Below are 20,781 nucleotides of genomic sequence, written 5' to 3' on the forward strand. Positions count from 1 at the left end.
GGGGCCTGGGGCAAGGAGGAAGAAGCCCGGTAGTGGGTATGCATATACATGCTCACACAAATGAGTAAAGGACAGAATGGCTGAAGCTTAGAGTGAGGCAGAGAGCAGAACAGGAGACCAGAGGGTCAAGCAGGACCAGGCTATGCAAGGAGTTATGGGTAGGATAATCCTATAATTTAATGTCTAAACTGGAGTACTTTTCAGCCTTTTAAATATTCATTTTCTAAGTTTTTATTTTAATATAATTTCAAACAATGAGATGTTGCAAGGATAGTTCAGAGAGGTCCATGTACCGTCTCCCGATTTACTGTTTACCTTTTGTCCATTTGCTTCGTGATTCTCTCTACATTTATATGTAAATGATTATTTTTCGGGATCACTGGAGAGTAAGTCAAGGGACATCCTGCCCCTTTACAAGGACATTCTCTTTCATGACTACAGTGATAGAAACAGGGAATCTAATACTGATAAAACGCTATCATCTACTCCACATCGCAAGTTGGACATGGTCAGTTGTCTCAGTCCATTATAGCTCTTTCTATCCTGGTCCCATCCCCAATTCTAGATCTCACAGTGTCTCATCAATTTATTTTAATCTTCATCCAGGACCGTTTTGGCAGTCAAATACAGTGCCATCAATAATTATGCTGGGGGACGCCTGGGTGGCTCAGTCGGTTAAACATCTGACTTCAGCTCAGGTCATGGTCTTGCGGTTCATGGGTTCGAACCCCACATCTGGCTCTGCGTTGTGGGCAGTGCAGAGCCTGCTTGGAATTCTCTCTCTCTCCCTCTCTCTCTGCCCCTCCCTGACTCACGCTTGCTTTCTCTCTCAAAAAAGTAAGTAAAAAATAAAAACTTTAAAAAAATAATAATTATGCTGGTCTGACAGGCACAATCCTAGTCAGGCAAACCTGGCCATGTGGTCATGCTACTTGCAGGATATAGCAAAGGATCTGAAACTTTGTATCTTGTGAGTAATGGAAACCATTGAAAGGATTACACATAAAAGCAAGTTAGAAACTTGAGTTACTTCATGTTTCAACTACTTTCACTTCAATCATTGGGAAGAAAAACTAAAATGGTGGTAAATATCTGTGTAATATTTATTAAGAAACAATTGCATCTAGAGTTGCTCAGAATACCTTCTAACTTAAACCTTGAAGAGTAACCAACTGCAGTACAAAATTGCAATTCTCAACCTGATGCCCATAAATCAGGTAAATAAATCAAATAAATCAAATAAATCCAAAAACACTCTGAACCCCTAAGCAAAATATAAAGGTATGCGCATGTGGTGATTTCAAAATATGTCTACTGGGGCAGCCAGCTGGCTCAGTCGGTAGACCATGTGACTCGATCTTGGGGTTGTAGGTCCAAGCCCCATATCAGGCGTAGAGATTACTTAAAAATAAAATACTTTGAATACGTACAAATAAAAAACTTTGAAAAAAAAAAATATGTCTACATCTAACAATTCTTTAATACATCTCACTTCAAGAAGTGCAACTTAGGGGTGCCTGGGTGGCTCAGCTGGTTAAGCATCTGACTCTTGATTTTGGCTCAGGTCATGATCTCATGGTCTGTGCGTTCAAGCCCCGCATTGGGCTCTGTGCTGACAGTGCAGAGCCTGCTTAGGATTCTGTCTCCCTCTCTCTCTGCCCCTCCCCCGCTGGCGCACCAGCTCTGTCTCTCTCTCTCTGTCTCAAAAATCAATAAACATTAAAAAAAAATTTTTTTTTTAAAGCGCAACTTAATTTTCCTCTACGTGAGTATGGATTGGACTTAGTGACTTAACAAATAAAAATGTGGCAAAAGAGACGATGTCACTTGTGAGACTAGCTTTCTCCTCCTCTCTCTTGGAACACTGACACTGGGGGCAGCCAGGTGCTATGTCATGATGACACTCACAGTGAAGAATGAGGCCTCCTGCCAACAGCCATGTGAGTGAGCCACCTTGGAAGAAATCTTCCAGCACCGGTCAAGACTTCAGTTGACTGCAGCCATGGCCAGCATCTTTGCCGCAAGCTCGTGAGACCCTGAGGAAGAAACACCCAGCTAAGTGGCTCCTGAATTCCTAGCCCACAGAAACTAAGAGATAATAAATTTCATTATTTTAAGCTACCAATTTCAGGGTAACTTGTTACACAAAAGATAATTAATGCAGTGCATTTAGCTGAGGAGTCTATGATTTTCATCAGATTCTAAGTGAAATTAATGACCTGAAAAAGGGTGAGAATTATTACTGTAAAACCAGTACTGGATTTCTAAGTCTTTGGTCCTCATCCTAGAGTTTCTATGGGCTTATGTATGTATTTATTTATTTTCCTATGAGTTTATTTTGTATACAATTTGGGATTAGGTTCAACAAATGAGAAGATTAAACTCTCCAAACCACCGGAAGACTCAAAAGAATGTTTAAAAATGCTGTCTCAAGAACAGGCAGAGAAAAGCAAACCTTACCCCAACCTATCAAACTACGATCTAACAGAACATCTAATAGAAATGAAGTAGTTTTCATTTTCAAAAAGAAAAGGCTACCATTAGACCTAACGATGATTCTGACATAACAATACATTCATAAATTACTGTTACAGAAAAAAGCCAAGTTATAGAACAGTATGTTCCCATTACAGAAACAATGTATTATTCGATGGATGTATAGATGGATATGTCCAGAAAAAGTTCTAGAAAATTACAGGCATTTTCCGGCTATACGCAGCGAAAATTCATCGTGGCTATCAAAAAAATAAAGTTTATTATAAAATTCTAGGGTAGGTCACAAAATTGACAAGAGGGGAGGCGGATCAGGGTCTATAGGTGGACAGTAAATACAGGCACAGGGCACAATGGACCCAGTGCAGTCATAAGGATGGTCTAATAAGCTGCCCCAGAAAAGAAGACCCCATTTGTCCACAGGCTTCACAACTTTCCAAGTCCTATGGTGGAATCATCCAAGAGGCCAAGAATTTCTTTGGTAACAGACAATCTATGAGTATCATGGTCTATTTAGAAGACTTAAAGCATTAATAGGACAGAAACAATGAAAAACTTTATTTTGAAGGGACAGATGTATGGGCTACACATGTACTAGAAATCCATACTTCACAAAAATCAAATGGCACAGACAAGGAGTCTTCTGCTCAAAGTGGATATTTTAAAATACTATAGTATGATTTTATTATTGTTCCTGAAAATAAAGAATTTCTGGATATTGTGAAGTGAGTTGTAAAATTGCTCATGTCCTATCTACTGGCTAAATACAATCAAATATTGGTCCATGCAATTTCGAAAAGGCAGGAAGCAAGCCTCCAGCAGAACTGGGTGAACAGGAATGCCGAAAAGATAAGGGCCCTTCCCTATCCTGACAACTCAAAGGTACTTCTTCAAAAGGCTAAATAAAAGCAAGAGATAAAATTGCAAATAAAGAAATGTAATTAAAGGACTGTTATTTCAAAATCAATTCTATTTTAAAATAAAATAGGGCGCCTGGGTGGCTCAGTCGGTTAAGCATCCGACTTCGGCTCAGGTCATGATCTCACAGTTCGTGAGTTTAAGCCCTGCATCGGGCTCTGTGCTGACAGCTTAGAGCCTGGAGCCTGCTTCAGATTCTATGTCTCCCTCTCTCTCTGCTCCTCCCCTGATCATGCTCTCTCTCTCCTTTAAAAATAAAAATAAAATAAAATAATTTCCATCTTAAAGGTCCCCCCCCCCAAAAAAAAAGTTAAAAAAATGAGAAGTAAAGCAGTGATTTTCATTTCCTTTGGGCAAACATGCCATGGTAGGTTGAACACTTAAAAATATCTCCTAAAACAACGGATCTCACCTGAGTTTGTACTTCAACACTTAAAATAGTGCTCATTTCTACTGGACTATTCTGGATGATTTACAAATAAATATATTTTGAAGTAGATTGTTTGAGGTGGCTGGGTGGCTCAGTCAGTTAAGCATCTGAGTCTTGATTTTGGCTCAGGTTGTGATCTCACAGTCGTGGGATGGAGCCCCACGTTGGACTCTGCGCTGACAGCACGGGACCTGTTTGGGATTCTCTATTTTCCCCTCCCCTGCTTGTGTGTGTGTGCATGTGCACTCTCTCTCCTCTCTCTCTCTCGAAACAAATAAATATTAAAAATAAAAATAAAGATTTTTTTCCCTATAGTCATACAGGAGAAAACGATAGTTTCTCTTATACTGTGCCGTGAATAATTTTGCATGCTCTACTGAGCTATTATGTAAACAGAGCCACAAAGTATATTTAATCTTTTCCCATCTTTCCCTGTTGTTCAAATAGCAAAATTAAATGTAACGATACAAGCCAAACTACCAATGCCTTAGACTCTGAAATTTCTGGATGGCATGTTTTCTATGTAAGACCTCCCCTTCTAGTATTCTATGGGACAACTGCTTTAGAGGTTGCTTAATAAAACAGAAACTCACTAACATTTATTCATTCAACAAATATTCATCAAGACCCTACTAGGTATTAGGGCCTGTACTAGAATTAGACATTTTATTTTCCTTGAAAATAATTATAGTCTGTAAATATCTGAAGCAGAGAGAAGTCTGAGGCTGTTCTTCATTGAAAGAATCCTTCTCTCAAAACCACAATGAGATACCACTTCACAACTGTGAGAACGACTAGTATCCAAAAGAAAACAAGTATTGGTGAGCATGTGCAGAAAAGGAAACCCTTATGCACTGTTGGTGGGAATGTAAGTTGGTGCAACCACTGTGGAAAGGTACAGACATTCCTCAAAAAGCTGAAAACAAACTACCATATGACCCAGCAATTCTGCTTCTGAGTATATATCCAAAGGAAACTAAAACACTACCTCAAAAATATATCTGTACATCTCATGTTCACTGCAGCATAATTTATGATAGCCAAGACATAGAAACAACCTAAGTGTTCATCAATGAATAAAGAAAAAGTGTGTGCATGTATGTGTGTGTGTGTGTGTGTGTGTGTGTGTGTGTGTGTGTGTGTGTTCACCCCCCGACACACACACAATGGAATACTACTCAGCCACAAGGAAAGCAATCCTGTCATTTGCAACAGTATGTATGGACCTTGAGGACATTATGCTAAGTGAAATGAAGTTAGAGAAAATTAAATAGTGTATGACCTCACATATATGAGGAATCAACAAAAAAACCTAAGCTCATAGATACAGAGAACATATTGGTGGTTGCCTGAAGTGTGTGTGTGGGCTGGGGGGGGGGGGGGAGATGGCAATATGGGTGAAGGGAGACAAAAGGTACAAACTTTCAGTTAGAAGTCATGGGGATGTAATGTGACGGTAACAATAGCTATACTGTATTGTGTATTAGAAAGTTACTAAGAGAGTAAATCTTAAAGGTTCTCATCACAAGGAATAAAATTGAAGTGTGTGAAGTGACAGATGTTACCTAGATGAGAAAGGTAAGCCCTACACTAGGTACTGGGCCTTTTAACAGGACAACTGAGATCAATTGTGGGGAAATTTCCAAATCTTCATCAACAACTCTTCTGATCAGGCAAATGAATGGACAATGGAGCTGGTCCAGAACCACCATCCCCCACCCCACCCCACCCCCCCGCCCTCAATGATGTCACTGAAACTCCCCCATCCCCTGCTCCAGCTGTCACCCTATTAATGCAAGGACATTGAAGAGTAATGCTGGGGATTCCTGCTGTAAGTCTTTTTAATGTCTCACATACAGTCAAAGCAATATCCATTAGCAAGCCAACGACCAGGAACAGGATTATCTGGTATCTTAAAAAAGACTTTGTAAGACACAAAGTTTTCAATTACCAAGTTATTTATTGAAAAATATTCTCTCCTAATTGATTCCATATCAAATTAAACAAGGAGTGATGTTACACAGCAGTAACTGATCAGCTCCATTTGTAGAGGATGACAATGGTCTCATTAATTCATTAGTATATTCTAAATAGTTGGAATACAAACTCAATCCACTCACTTCTTCAGAAAAGGTAAATGTAATTGCTTTACTTCATACCAAAATCCTTTTTAAAAGCTTGTCTTCATATTTAGTTAAAGATTCCTCTAATATAAAATGATACTTGGCTTGCTCACTCTGGCAGCACATATAAAATGATACTTGCTTTAAAGAGCATCCAAGCAATGTTTTGGATTTTCTCTTCCTGCAAAATTCAAGGAAAACATGATTGTTTGAAAGTTTCTTTGCTGCTGATGAAGAGCCACCTGAGATTCCTTTGTGTTTCTACTCTTCCCCTCTTCGTGTTTCCAGTGATTAAAACATGCAGGAAACATCACTTACAGAAACTAGAAATGCCACAGAGATCCCAGAGCTCAAAAGAGAGTTTCCGACAGGTTTTGAAGTTTTTGCAAACTTCAAATTAATGTACAGTATATGGGGATTTAAAAAATGACTTTTAGAAACACATACACTCAAAGGAAACCCTTCGGTACTTTTTAGCATTGAACACTTGGGGCAAGAACTGGTCTTTCAGTAGTTCAAGTAGTCAGTCTTTTCTCAACAGTTTCTTGGTAAGCGACAAACCTTCTCAAATTCATCTTCACATTGTCGAGAACACACAGCTGATCTGGACTGTATTTACCTCTCCCTTCTTTTCGTATCTGCCAAAAAATCATATGTGATTTGATATATATTACTAATTCCTTTAGAGAAGATAGCATTTGATTTTGGGTGTATTTATTTTCAGAAAAAAAAGAGCTGCTAGAATATGGTGAAAGATTCTCACTTTCCAAGGTAAAAGAATATAGTGTGTGAGCCATAAAGATAAAGTAAGATTATGCACCTTGTAAACAATAGTTACAAGAACGACTGAATTGTAGCGTTCCAAAGAATAAGGTTTATGGTATGTAAACTAGACCTCGCCTCCAGTCTAGAGCAGTGGTTCTGAAATTTTAGCATGCAACAGTATCATCTGGAAGGCTTGTTAAAAAAACACAGGGCACCTGGGTGGCTCAGTCGGTTAAACGTTCGACTTAGGCTCAGGTCATAATTTCATGGTTCAAGAGTTCAAGCCCCACACTGGGGTCTGCTTGGGATTCTTTCTGCTCCTCCCCAACTCAGGCGCATTCTCTACAAATACATACATACACACATAAAAACAAAAACAAAAACAGATGGGTGGGCCCATCCACAGTTTCTGATTTTCAGCATGTCTGGACTTGGGTCTGGAAATTTGCATTTGTAACAAAACACCAGGTGATTACGATGCTGCTGATCACAGGGCAATTTCGAGAGGCACCGCTCTAGAGAAGTTCTTTAGTTAAAATGCATTGTATAGTGGGTTCTTCTTTTTTTAATGTTTACTTGAGAGAGAGAGAGAGAGAGAGAGAGAGAGAGGGAGAGAGAGAGAGAGAACACGTGCACATGCACAGGAGAGGGGCAGAGAGAGAGGTAAACAGAGAATCCCAAGCGGACTCTACACTGTCAGCACACAGCCCAATGCAGAGATCGATCCCACGATCCCATGTGAGATTGTGACCTGAGCCAAAACTCAAGTCAGATGCACTTAACTGAAGGAGCCACCCAGGCGCCCCTGAGCATTCAATTCTTGATTTTGCCTCAGGTCATGATCTCCTGGTTCCTGATACCAAGCTGCACTGGGTTCTGAGCTGACAGCACAGAGCCTGCTTGGGATTCTCTGTCTCTCTTCTCTCTCTGCCTCTCCCCATGCTGGCGCACCCCCTCTCTCTCAAAATAAAAATAAAAAAATAAAGAAAATATCTTTAGGGGAGGCTGGGCGGCTCACTGGGTTAAGCATCTGACTTTGGCTCAGGTCAAGACCTCATGATTTGGGAGTTCAAGCCCCACATCAGGCTCTGTGCCAAGTGGTGAGCCTACTTGGGATTCTCTCTCTTTCTCTCTCCTCTCTCTCTCTCTCTGCCCCTCCCCCCCCAAATAAACTTAAAATATATATATACTTGAAAAGAGTCGAATGTTCAACCAACAGAGCCACCCAGGCACCCCTTATATAGTGTTTAAATGAAACTTGGGGCTAAATATATACCAAACAGTCTTTAATGCAATTGTGGCTTCATTCACAGAGAAGCTTCATATGAAAAACTACAGGCTGCCTTTCTGGCTAACAAAGAAACTTCACTAGGGCTTTATACCTTTGAGAAAAGAAAAACAATTAAACATCATTACCAGAGCAATGCATATTAAGTAGGAAAATCAATCGGAACAGAGGTTAGGGGTTATTTTGCTGGTTCATAGTTTACATAACTCCTCCCTACACACTGGTTTCTGTAGTTTGAAGGCTCAACCACATCTGCTTTCCTTGCAGCTGCAGGGAAACAGGGGATATTTTCTCCTTGCCTTGCAGACTCCTCTTTCAGAAGTTTCAAGGCCCCGTACCCTCTAAGAACAATTGGACACACCCACTAATATTGGTATGGAAATATCTCTAGGAGACAGTGTTACGTGAAAACACACAGAGTACTGGATTGGGAATATGTTAGTCTACGGTTTGGATAACAAAGGGGGAGACACTAATGCACATCCTTCTTTATGTGGAGAAACATCATTCAATGTGGTTACCAATGAGGCAGAAAACAGGGGAGAATAAAACCTCACTGCTTAAAAAACAGACAAACATGGGCAAAGTGGGTCAAAAGGCACAAACTTGCAGTTACAAGATAAATAAGTCATGGAGATGTCATGTTCAGCATGGTGACTATAGTTAGCAGCTCTGATCATACATTTGGAAGTTACTATGAGCGTAGAAGCTTAAAAGTTCTTAAAAGTTCTCATCACAAGAAAAAAAAATTGCAATTGTGTGTGGTGATGGATGTTAACCAAACTTATTGTAATTATTTCCCTATATATACACATATCAAATCATTATGCTGAACACCTAAATCTAATACAAAGCTATAGGTCAAATGTATCTCAATTAAAAAAAACCCAACAACCCAGGAAACAAAAAAGCCTACAGGCCTCAACTAGGGATAAACCATTCAACTTAAATTACACACTGGTGAATCTTAATAAATGTTAGCCACTATTGCTACATTTTTAAATACGTGATGCTGAAACATAAAAATGTTAAAAACAAACCAATACTGATGTTCTTTTTTTTTTTAATTTTTTTTTTTTAATGCTTATTTATTTTTGAGAGAGACAGAGTGTGAGCAGGGAAGGGGCAGAGAGAGAGGGAGAAAGAGAATCCAAAGCAGGCTCCAGGCTCTGAGCTGTCAGCACAGCTGGGGCTTGAACAAACGAACCATGAGAGCATGACCTAAGCCGAAGTTGGTCACTTAACCGACTGAGCCACCCAGGCACCCCCCAATACTGATGTTCTTAAACCAACACTGACTCCGGGTGTAACTATGACATAGAATGTGCATGGTGTGCGTTGCTGTTTTTCTTTTCTTCTGGAAAACTCTTTATGCCTCAAAAGAACTTCAGAAAATTTAAGGTATTAGACATATAAGGTTGGCTTTAGCTCAGTTACCTCACAGTTATTAAATTATTAGACATACAGTCATATTCTCCTAAAAAGTTATCACAGAGTTCTCTCCTCGAGAACTGAAATCTGCATTAGAAGCCTGTTAGATAAAAGAAATATACTGGAAAACAACAGAAGTAGGCTAATTTTTCACCAAAACCTCTATTCTTTTGACAAAGATTTTAAAGCAACTGTTTAATTTAAAATCTAAAAGCAAAAATACAAGTATTTTTATTTCTCAAAATGACATAATTTAGAAATGGAGATTTTGTATTTATTTATTTTTATTACCATTATTATTTATTTATTTTTAAGTAACTCTGTACCCAACACGGGGCTTGAACCCACAACCCTGAGATCAAGAGTTGCATGCTCCACAGACTGAGATAGCTGGGCACTCCCAGAAATGGAGACTTAGGTAAGTGGAGAATGGTAAACTTAAACTTGTAGACATGTGATTCAAGGCTGTTTTTAAAATTCCTAGTTGTTGGGGCGCCTGGGTGGCTCAGTTGGTTAAGGGTCCGACTTCAGCTCAGGTCACGATCTCATGGTCCATGAGTTTGAGCCCCGTGTCGGGCTCTGGGCTGATGGCTCAGAGCCTGGAGCCTGCTTCCCATTCTGTGTCTCCCTCTCTCTCTGCCCCTCCCCCGTTCATGCTCTGTCTCTCTCTGTCTCAAAAATAAATAAACATTAAAAAAAAATTAAAAATAAAATAAAATAATAAAATAAAATAAAATAAAATAAAAATAAAATAAAATAAAATAAAATAAAATAAAATAAAATAAAATAAAATAAAATAAAATAAAATTCCTAGTTGCAGGGTGCCTGGGTGGCTCAGTAGGTTGAGCATCCAGTTCTTCATTTCAGCTCAGATCATGATCTCACAGTTCGTTGTAAGCGCAGAGCATGCTTGGGATTCTCTCTCTCTGCCCCTTTCCTGCCCTCTCTCACACAAATAAAACTTAAAAAAAATCTTTTTTCAATTACTGGTTGCTTTCCCCCAGCCACCAAGTATTTGAAAATTACTTTTTAACCGAAAGTTAGTTTTGATGTTTCTATTGAAACAAAAAATAAATAAAAAGGGGAAGCCTGGGTGGCTCAGTCAGTTAAGCATCCGGCTCAAGTCATGATCTCACAGTTTGTGGGTTCGAGCTCTGCGTCGGGCTCTGTGCTCACAGTGCAGAGCCTGCTTGGGATTCTCTCTCTCCCTCTCTCTCTGCCCCTCCCCTGCTCGTGTGCTCTGTCTTTATCTCAAAATAAATAAATAAACACAAACAAACTAATAAGTAAATAAATGGGTCAATGAAGGTAGCTACATTCTCCAACAGAGATCAGCCTGGACTTTGCCCTTTTTTCAGAGCATCAAAGGGAAATACTCATAATGTGGAAATCCAGCTGTAATGAATTGCCTCTAATGATATAAAATAAGTTTACAACGTATACGAAAGTGCTTTGTAGGCGACAGACTTCAGTGCTTCTACAGGAGCACTGTTAGTGCGACTGAACTGTTGTCGCAAGGGGGGGACCTCGTCTACCCCTTTTTGGCCCACATCACAGTGATTCAACAGAAAGGACGGAGCTCTGACTCAGCCAACAAGCATTCTTCAGTTCTGGGGATGAAGTGCTCTGTGAATCACTGCAATTGCATGAAGGGAACTACACACACCCCCTTCTCGTAGGACGTTGAGACCTAAGCATTTCTTTTTTTTTTTAATATTTTTTTAATGTTTATTTATTTTTAAATTTTTTTTTTTCAACGTTTATTTATTTTTGGGACAGAGAGAGACAGAGCATGAACGGGGGAGGGGCAGAGAGAGAGGGAGACACAGAATCGGAAACAGGCTCCAGGCTCTGAGCCATCAGCCCAGAGCCTGACGCGGGGCTCGAACTCACGGACCGCGAGATCGTGACCTGGCTGAAGTCGGACGCTTAACCAACTGCGCCACCCAGGCGCCCCTGTTTATTTATTTTTGAGAGAGAGAGAGAGAGAGAGACAGAGCGTGAGCAGGGGAGGGGCAGAGATAGAGGGAGACACAGAATCCGAAGCAGGCTCCAGGCTCCGAGCTGTCAGCACAGAACCCGATGTGGGGCTCGAACTCACGAAGTGTGAGATCATGACCTGAGGTGAAGTCAGACGCCCAACCGACTGAGCCACCCAGGCTCCCTGAGACCTAACAGCTACATACCTTCGTTTTGAAGACTGGCTGGAATTCTTTCAGAGCAGACAACAGTTTAATTTGAATTGAGGCCCTTTCAGCTTCTTTCCCATCTGCAAAAACATCGAAGAGGGCATCCAAGGCTTCCCCTGCCACCACGAGGGAGGGATCTTTAGTGGCAACCTCAAGCAGAAAGCACCCGATGGTCTGGAGACAACAAAACACAGTTATTGTCCAATATTCTAACCTCAGTTTCCAAAATCCATACTAACTTTGAACGTGGCAACAATTCACACATGGTCTTTTAAAACTTAGAAATGCCAGAGACAAATTTTTTTGAAAGAACTGAGGCACCTGGGTGGCTCAGTCAGTTGAGTGTCCAACTCTTGATTTCAGCTCTAATCATGATCTCATGGTTTTGTGAGTTTGAGCCCCGTGTTGGGCTCTGTGCTGACAGTGCAGAGCCTGCTTGGGATTCTCTCTCTCTTTCTCTCTCTCTCTGCCCCTCCCCTGCTCATGCTCTGTCTCTCTCAAAATAAATACACTTAAAAAAAATTTTTTTTAAACTTTGAAAAACTAAAAATTAAAGACTTCACATGTATTTATAAATACACCATGTATAATATAAACTAGATAAATTAAGTTTACATTCCTAAATAAAATAAATTAAAATCCATAAATGATCTATGAGAGATTGACTTTGGAAATTAAATTTTTCCCATCTCCCTCAAAAAGCCTTTCCCTGTCAAGATGCAAATAAATATATGTTAAAAAAAAAAAAAACAAGTACTTCCCTGTAATGATCTTTAACACCCATCCATACTTTGACAATTAGCTGGCTAATGAACAGGCCATTCCCAATCTGCAAAGAATTGTTCAAAAGTAAACTTACTTTGTTTTGGCTGTTCTCCTTCATCCTTTATGTCTTAAGGGTGATGTGCACATCTGGTACTATCAGTGGGAGAGTGGAAAGGCTAAGAATAGCGAGTCCAAGCTCCAGCTGTGACGTAAATAACAGCCTGACTCTTGGGACAGTTCATTACCCACTCTGGGCCCCAATGTCCTTATCTGAATTTAAGTTATACAGACAACCTCTAGGATAGTGTTTAGATTCAATATTCTGTAATAAAATATGAAACACACAGTATCACGTAGGAAGTAGTCTTATTAAAAAGATTAGCCTGAATCTGAATCTAATCTAGCCTTTAGATCTAACCTCCAGTTTGCAGAAAATAGAGACAATAAAAGAACAAGCTTAACAACACAAGGAAGCAATCAGACAAATCCAGAAGGTTGGACACTATGAGACAACCCTAGGAATTGAGGAAAAAAACAGGTGGTGGTAGGGGTGCCTGGCTGACTCAGCTGGTACAGTGTGTGACTCGTGATCTCAGGGTTTTGAGTTCAAGCCCCACGACGGGCATAGAGCTTACTCAAAAAGAAAGAAAGAGGGGCACCTGGGTGGCTCAGTCGGTTGAGCGGCCGACTTCGGCTCAGGTCATGATCTCGCGGTCCATGAGTTCGAGCCCCACGTCGGGCTCTGTGCTGACAGCTCAGAGCCTGGAGCCTGTTTCAGATTCTGTGTCTCCCTCTCTCTGACCCTCCCCCGTTCATGCTCTGTCTCTCTCTGTCTCAAAAATAAATAAACGTTAAAAAAAAAATTAAAAAAAAGAAACAAACAAACAAACAAACAGGTAGTGGTAGGCACTGCCAGGGAGAAGTTTCCAGATTGAGAGAGGCTTAGAAGATCCACAACCAAACATAACACATAGACTTGACTTAAATCCTGCTTTAAATGAACTATCCATAAATAAATGTTTTTGAAACTGGAAAAAAATCTGAATATGGACCATGTATGAGATGTATTAAACAATGATTGCTGACTGTGTAAGGTGTGATAATGGTGGTTATGTCACAAACTGTCCCTATTTTTAAGACATGCATACTGAACCAACAGGGGCAAAATACCATGATGCCTTTAATACCGAGCTTTAAAACATTTTTTAAAAAATGTTTATTTATTTTTGAGAGAGAGACAGAGTGTGAGTGGGGGAGGGGGAGAGAGAGAGGGAGACACAGAATCTGAAGCAGGCTCCAGGCTCCGAGCTGTCAGCACAGAGCCCGATGTAGGGCTTGAACCCACGAACCACGAGATCATGACGTGAGCTGAAGTCGGACGCTTAACCGATTGAGCCACTCAGGTGCCCCTCTGCTTTTCTTCATGTTTGGAAATGTGACTAAATACAAACATTCAAAAAAATCTGTTATGCCTGAGAAAAACTTGTTGCTCCGCTCAAGTGGACCTTGGGAATTACAGTGTTAAGGGGCGGGAAGTGATTAAACATGCACATGGTCGTACGCACACACAACCACACAGCTACATTCTCTCTCGTTTATGTGTCTATATATCTAGAATAACACAGAAGAAAGGGGTAACAGTGGCTGCCTCTCTACAGTTAAACTGGGGGGGCTTGGAAAGTTATAAAGGGAGAGGAGTTTTTTCATTAATATTCTTTTTACTTGTCTGTTTTGTTATGTGCATGTATCTTTTCAAAATAAGGTTCTTAAAAATGAGTCATGGTTGGGGTGCCTGGGTGGCTCAGTTGGTTGAACGTCCAACTTCGGCTCAGGTCATGACCTCATGGTTGGTGAGTCCAAGCCCCATGTCAGGCTCTGTGCTGACAGCTCAGAACCTGGAGACTGCTTCAGATTCTGTGTCTCCCTTTCTCTCTGCTCCTCACCCATTCATGCTTTGTCTCTCTCTCTCAAAATAAATAAACATTAAAAAAAAATGAGTCGTTGTAAAGTTGTAAGCAACTTAAGTACTTCCTAACAAATGGTTTACTACCCATGAATTAGTAATTAATACTTCAGCAATTATTACCACAATGAAGGGTAACTTTACTATCACTGTCCTTTTAGTTACTAGTGATGCTGTGTCTCGAGCAGATTAGTTCCTGAGCGACTGTGCCTCGATGAAGTGCTGGAAGCAAGTATGTTGAAGCTTGCGGCTTCAAATTTACGAAGTGGCATCAGAGGGGACTGTGTGGTACTGTTCGGAATGCACGTTGGCCGGGCGTGCTAAGAGAACTGGCGAGCGGTCCCTTCATCACTAGGAGAATGGAACATGCTCATATTTTATGTAACAGCAAAAGCAGAGGTACCTGAGACAATGCTGAACTCGTCTTTCACTGCAAACAAGTTCATTTTTGAAAAAGTATCTCTGGAATAAAGTTAAACGGCAAAATGCAACTCAACTTTTCAAGTACCTATCTAATTCATGTAGGCAGATCAAGCCAAATTCAAAGGGCATATTTTAATAATGTACTTTAGTAAGCAAATTCTTTTTTTTTTTAATTTTTTTTTTTTTAACGTTTATTTATTTTTGAGACAGAGAGAGACAGAGCACGAATGGGGGAGGGTCAGAGAGAGGGAGACACAGAATCCGAAACAGGCTCCGGGCTCCGAGCTGTCAGCACAGAGCCCGACGCGGGGCTCGAACTCACGGACCGCGAGATCATGACCTGAGCCGAAGTCGGCCGCTTAACCGACTGAGCCACCCAGGCGCCCCAGTAAGCAAATTCTTGATAGGATTTCTTCTCATGATGTCCACAGAAGTTTTTAAAAATCCCACACTGGGGTGCTTGAGTGGCTTAGCTGGTTGAGTGTCCGACTCTTGACTTTGGCTCAGGTCATGATCTTACCCTCATGAGATTGAGCCACTCGTCAGGCTCTGCACTGGGCATGAAGCCTGCTTGGGATTCTCTCTCCCTCTCCCTTTGCCTATCCCTCGCTCACTCATGTTCCCTCCTTCCCTCCCTCCCCCTCTCTCAGAAAAATAAAAAAAAAAAAATCCCACACCAACAATTACCCTGTTTCTAATGATTTAACATTTTACATTAGAAGCATATTGTTTTACCTTAAGAGTTTCCAGTGTTCCATCTTCTTTGGCAAGGACGCTGCCAGTGATTCCTAAAATACTAACAACGTTTACTCTCACCCCTGTATTAGTACTATGAATACCGGCTGTGCACAATGTCATCAGCTGATCGGGAGTCATGCACTGTTGAAAAGGAAGAAGAGAGTATTTATGGTGTTAAACTCGACCAGTTCCAATAATACGCACAACAGGACTGACAGGAATGTCACTAAGAAAAGTTATTACTTACTCTAATCGCTCCTAAATACAGCTGGTATTCTTGAACTAAGATGAGGCCTGTTCATGTCACTGTTATTACTCAATTTACCATAGCTGTAGGCCTGTAAGAGGGGCTTCATTTCCTATTAGTTTCATTTGAAGAAGACTTTTGGTCAGATGTACGCAGACTAAAGAGATTCAAATTTCTTTTTAACGTTAATCATAACGTTTTGAAAATGTAAATAAAATCCTGTAGCTTTAATAAAAATTGGCTGAATCTATGCAAGAACTCACCCTGAGATGTGTGTGGTATGGTAAATTATTAGAGATTGTAAAAACCATGAAATTATATAGTGCTTCTGCCGTGTAGTGATAATTTTCATTTTAAGATAATCTGAACACATATGTGGACGCAGGTATCACAAGAGAATTCGAATATCATGTTGCCAGGCTATCACCTGTGAGGAGCAGCCCAGCATCGTAACTAAGGGCTTTGGATTTGGAATCTGACATCCTGAATTCACAACCTGGCTCTACTCCTTACCACTTAGCAATCCTGTGCAAAATACTTGACCCCACTAAGTTCTCCATTTCTCCATGAGTAATGCAGGGACAGTGATCACCATGCAGAGGGGCTAAGAGGATTAAGTAATGCACACAAAAATGCACATATGTATATACACACACACATATAAAATACTGAACAGGTTTTTTAATGTTTATTTATTTATTTTGAGAGTTGGAGGGGAAGAGAGAGAATCCAGAGAGAATCCCAACCAGGCTCTGCCTTGTCAGTGCAGAGCCTGACATGGGTCCTGACCTCACAAACTGTGACATCATGACTTGAGCTGAAATGAAGAGTAAAATGCCCAACTGACTGACCCAAGTGCCCCAAGATACTCAACAATTCTAAACAAGCTCATTTCTGAATCATCTGCACTATTTCTGCCAAATCTAAAGGAAATAGCTAATAGGCTCAGGTTTCTTAGAAAACAAATCCCACCAACCACAGGATTGTTCACAGCCAGAACAAGGCTGCTATGAATGATGAAGGCGGCATGACTCACAAACATTAAGTTGCCCAGTGTGCACAAACCTACAAGGTAGAGAACTAGACAGGGGAGCAGGACAGTCGCACTCCAGTCTTAGTGCCGTCATTCAGCACCTCTAGTCCCTGGTTTCCTTTTTTTGTAAAGCATTAGAGAGCCAGGGTCCTTCTAGTTCTCAAATTCCATGCTCATGTCCAATACATAGCCAATCTGAAAATCTATGGCCTGAATATATATGAATGCCTAGACATTAACTGGGCATGAGCAGGGAGTAATTCTCTTTAAACATCAGACTGACCCAGTAAGCTACTGCTGAGGATCATGCAAAATCAATAAAAATACTTTATATTTCTATAGGCCCTACAGTATAGGGTCTTCTAATCCTCTCTCCATTATTACCGTTCCCATTTCAAAGAAACTAAGGGTCAAAAGTTATGTTCTTGAAAGAAAATTCTCAAATATACAAAGAAAAAAAATTTAAGGTTTATATATTAAAGACCAACAGCGCATACTGCATTTGACAGAAAAGCACCAGAGACATTCTCACTATGCTGTGGACCAAGATAAAGTGTGGGAAGCACCGCTCTAGGGTGTGGCCATGGAGTAGAAGTAGGAAGGAAGACAAGATGGCCAGAGAAAGGGAGGTCCAGGAACTTCAAAGCCAGGTCACTTGGGGGAGCGTCTATGTGGATCCTGAAGTCACCTAGAATCATGACAGGACTATTGAAGAGTAATAAAGCCCAACAGCAGGAATCTTTAAGGAACAAAGGGTGCCTTGGGCACCCTATGGATGGCTATAACCAAGAGAAGTGGGTGGTATGGTCTAATGACATATTAATCAACACTGGAAGATTTTAGAAAGGAAGGAGCAAGGATGGTATAGCACACTTACTATAGCACACCCAAACTTAGTGTGCATGCCAATCCCCTGGAGAATTTCTTCAAATATAGACCACTGGGCCCCTCCCCAAAGTTTCTGCTTAAGTCGACTGGGGGCGAGGCCCTAAGATTTGGCCTTATATATGAAGAAGAAAAAGACCACCACCAAAATAGCAAAACTGAGAAAACACAGGAACAGTTACAGAAAAAAACAAAACAAAACAAAACAAAAGGCCCTTAAAATACATAAAGAGACATCCAATCTCCCCAGAAGAAGAGAAATGCAAATTAGAATGAGATATAACTTCTCAGCTATCAAACTGGTTAAAATCCAACATTCTGACAATGTACTCTGCTGGTGTGGCTCCAGCAAAATAGGCACTCTCACTGCTGGTGGAGATTCAAGAAGGCTCAAAGTCTAAGGAGGGGACTACAGCAGTAATTAGCAAAATTAGAACTCCATCTCTTCTCTGACCCAGCAAGCCCACTTCTAGGCATCTATCCCCAAGACTCAATGGCAAAACCACAAAATAACATCTGTAAAAAAGTTATTTGCTGCGGTTCTATTTATAACAGCAAAGACTGACTGGAAAGTAAAATACCCACCAATAGCAGACAGGTTGAATGAATAAGGAACACCTACACGACGGAGTAAATAATATGAAGCTGTAAAACAAGATGTAAGAGGGGAGCCTGGATGGCTCAGTTTGTTAAGCATCTGACTCTTGATTTCAGCTCAGGTCATGGTCTCATGGTTTGTGGGATCGAGCCCTGTGTCAAGCTCTGTGCTGACAGCCTAGAGCCTGCTTGGGATTCTCTCTCCCCCTCTCCCTCCAATCCTCCCCAACTTGTGCACATGCTCTCTCTTGCACACAATCTCTCTCTCAAAAGAAATAAATTAAAAAAAAAAAAAGAAAGAAAGAAAGGAGAAAGATACCTATGTACTATGATGATTAATAAAGGAGGGAAAAACAGCAAGGGGCAGAAGCACTACTTTGAAGAAAGGGCTGAAATACAAAGACCTACATATTTGCTTATGTTTTTAAAATAAGAACGATAGAATGGGGCGCCTGGGTGGCGCAGTCGGTTAAGCGTCCGACTTCAGCCAGGTCACGATCTCGCGGTCCGTGAGTTCGAGCCCCGCGTCAGGCTCTGGGCTGATGGCTCAGAGCCTGGAGCCTGTTTCCGATTCTGTGTCTCCCTCTCTCTCTGTCCCTCCCCCGTTCATGCTCTGTCTCTCTCTGTCCCAAAAATAAATAAATGTTGAAAAAAAAATTTTTTTTTAAATAAATAAAATAAAAAAGAACGATAGAATGATAAATCAAAAACCAAAATGGATGGTTACCAGAAAGGGAAGAACAGGGCCAAAGGGATACATTTTGAAGTGTACAGCTCAGTGGCAGGAAGTACTTTCACACTGTTGTGCAACCAGCCATCACCCATCCACCCCCAGAACTCCATCCCCTTAAACAGGACGCCCCTACTCTCTCCTTCCCCTAACCCCTGACAGCCATTGTTCTACATTCTGTCCTTATGAATTTAACTGTCCTAGGTACCTCATAAATGGAATCATACAATATTTGTCCTTTGTGTTTGGTTTATTTCACTTAATGTAATGTCTTCAAGGTTCACCTAGGTGATAGTATTACAATTGCGTTCCTTTTTAAAGCTGAAAAATATCCCATCGTATGTATATATTATATTTTCCTCTGAATATATCTTGTTTCAGTTTTTCTGTGTGTGTGTGTGTTTTTTTTTTTTGAACTAGGCTCCATGCCCAACATGGGCCTCAAACTCACAACCTTGAGATTAAGAGTCTCATGCTCTACCGACTGAGCCAGCCGCTCCAACCTGTTTCAGTTTTGTTACTGAAACTGTGTAAAATAAAAATTAGAGCAAAATGAGAAAAGGACTCTTAAAAAAAGGAAAGCTAAAACAATTGAAACTAACTTTATAACAAGCCACAAAGAGAATTTTTTCAAACAACTTTAAAACACAGCAATTTGTACAGTCTTGGAGGAATTTTTCCTAAGGACAAGAAGAATCACAAAGAAATCTTAAACTACATTCAGTTGTGTTACTGTTAGTAATAACAGCATTGTTATCTTGAAACTATTAAATACATTCTGTAGGATAAAGCAAATAATTTCAACACCACTAAGAAGCAAGATTTGCAGTACAAAAAAGATAATTATATATCAAAAGTTAAGTAAAAATACTTTAGCCTTTTTACTTAAACTGGAAATATCAGTATGACATTGTGATTTATTTTTTCTCTTCCCATGAAATTCTTATTTCCTAGCTATTTCCACTAAAAAAGTCCAGAAGCAAAGACAACATAGCAAAAGTATTCCAAAACTTAATTTCCCACTAAAGATATTAGGGCTGCTGGGGAAAATGACTCCAGGTTTCAAGCAGGAAAAGTACAAGATGAGTCTGAGACAGCTGCTTGTACCCAAGAAGCTCTCAAATCTAGTGGGCTCAGGAGCCACAGAGAAGAGACTTCTACTACCAACAGATGGGATCATTTCTTTTCTTTTCTTTCTTGTTTTTTTTTTTAGAGGGGGAGGGAGGGAGAGAGAGAGAGAGAGAGAGAGAGAGAGAGAGTGTGGGCGAGCAAGAGGGACAGAAGGAGACAGAATCCTAAGCAGGCTTCACACTCAGCACATGGGGCTTAATCCCATGACCCTGGGATCATGACCTGACTCGAAATCAATAATCAGACACTTAATCGACTAAGCCACTCAAGTGTCCCGACAGATGGGGCAGTTTCTGCATCAAAGAAAAAAAGCTTATACTGGAATGAAATACAAATCTATTAAAAACCACGAGTTCATAATGATATTTAAAAAACCTCACTGGGGGCGCCTGGGTGGCTCAGTCGGTTAAGCGTCCGACTTCGGCTCAGGTCATGATCTCACAGTTTTTGAGTTCAAGCCCCGCATCGGGCTCTGTGCTGACAGCTGAAAGCCTGGAGCCTGCTTTGGATTCTGTCTTCCTCTCTCCCTGCCCTCCCCCACTTGTGCTCTGTCTCTCTCTCTCAAAAATAAATAAATGTAAAAAATTTAAAAACAAAACAAAAAAACACCTCACTGATCACTTTCTGAGATT

General features: G+C 40.6%; 1 protein-coding gene across 7 annotated transcripts in view; it reads right to left on the reverse strand.

Annotated features, from left to right (window-relative positions):
- HEATR3 (HEAT repeat containing 3) overlaps positions 1-20,781 on the reverse strand; it is a 70,344-nt gene that overhangs the window by 23,313 nt on the left and 26,250 nt on the right. For 3 of the 7 annotated variants that reach the window (XM_086689484.1, XM_086689483.1, XM_086689482.1), the window contains exons 13-15: positions 15,524-15,667; positions 11,635-11,811; positions 1,909-2,036 (exon numbers count right to left, since the gene is read on the reverse strand). In XM_086689484.1, coding sequence (XP_086545610.1) covers positions 1,909-2,036; positions 11,635-11,811; positions 15,524-15,667 — 449 coding nt within the window. Of the gene's footprint in view, positions 1-1,908; positions 2,037-5,781; positions 6,603-11,634; positions 11,812-15,523; positions 15,668-20,781 lie in introns of those variants that run through there. The other 4 variants (XM_086689487.1, XM_086689486.1, XM_025920501.2 and 1 more) reach the window with 3 other exon arrangements.

Source organism: Puma concolor, chromosome E2 (assembly GCF_028749965.1).
Source record: "Puma concolor isolate L17-30 chromosome E2, mPumCon1.1.hap2, whole genome shotgun sequence".
Classification (NCBI taxonomy): Eukaryota; Metazoa; Chordata; class Mammalia; order Carnivora; family Felidae; genus Puma; species Puma concolor.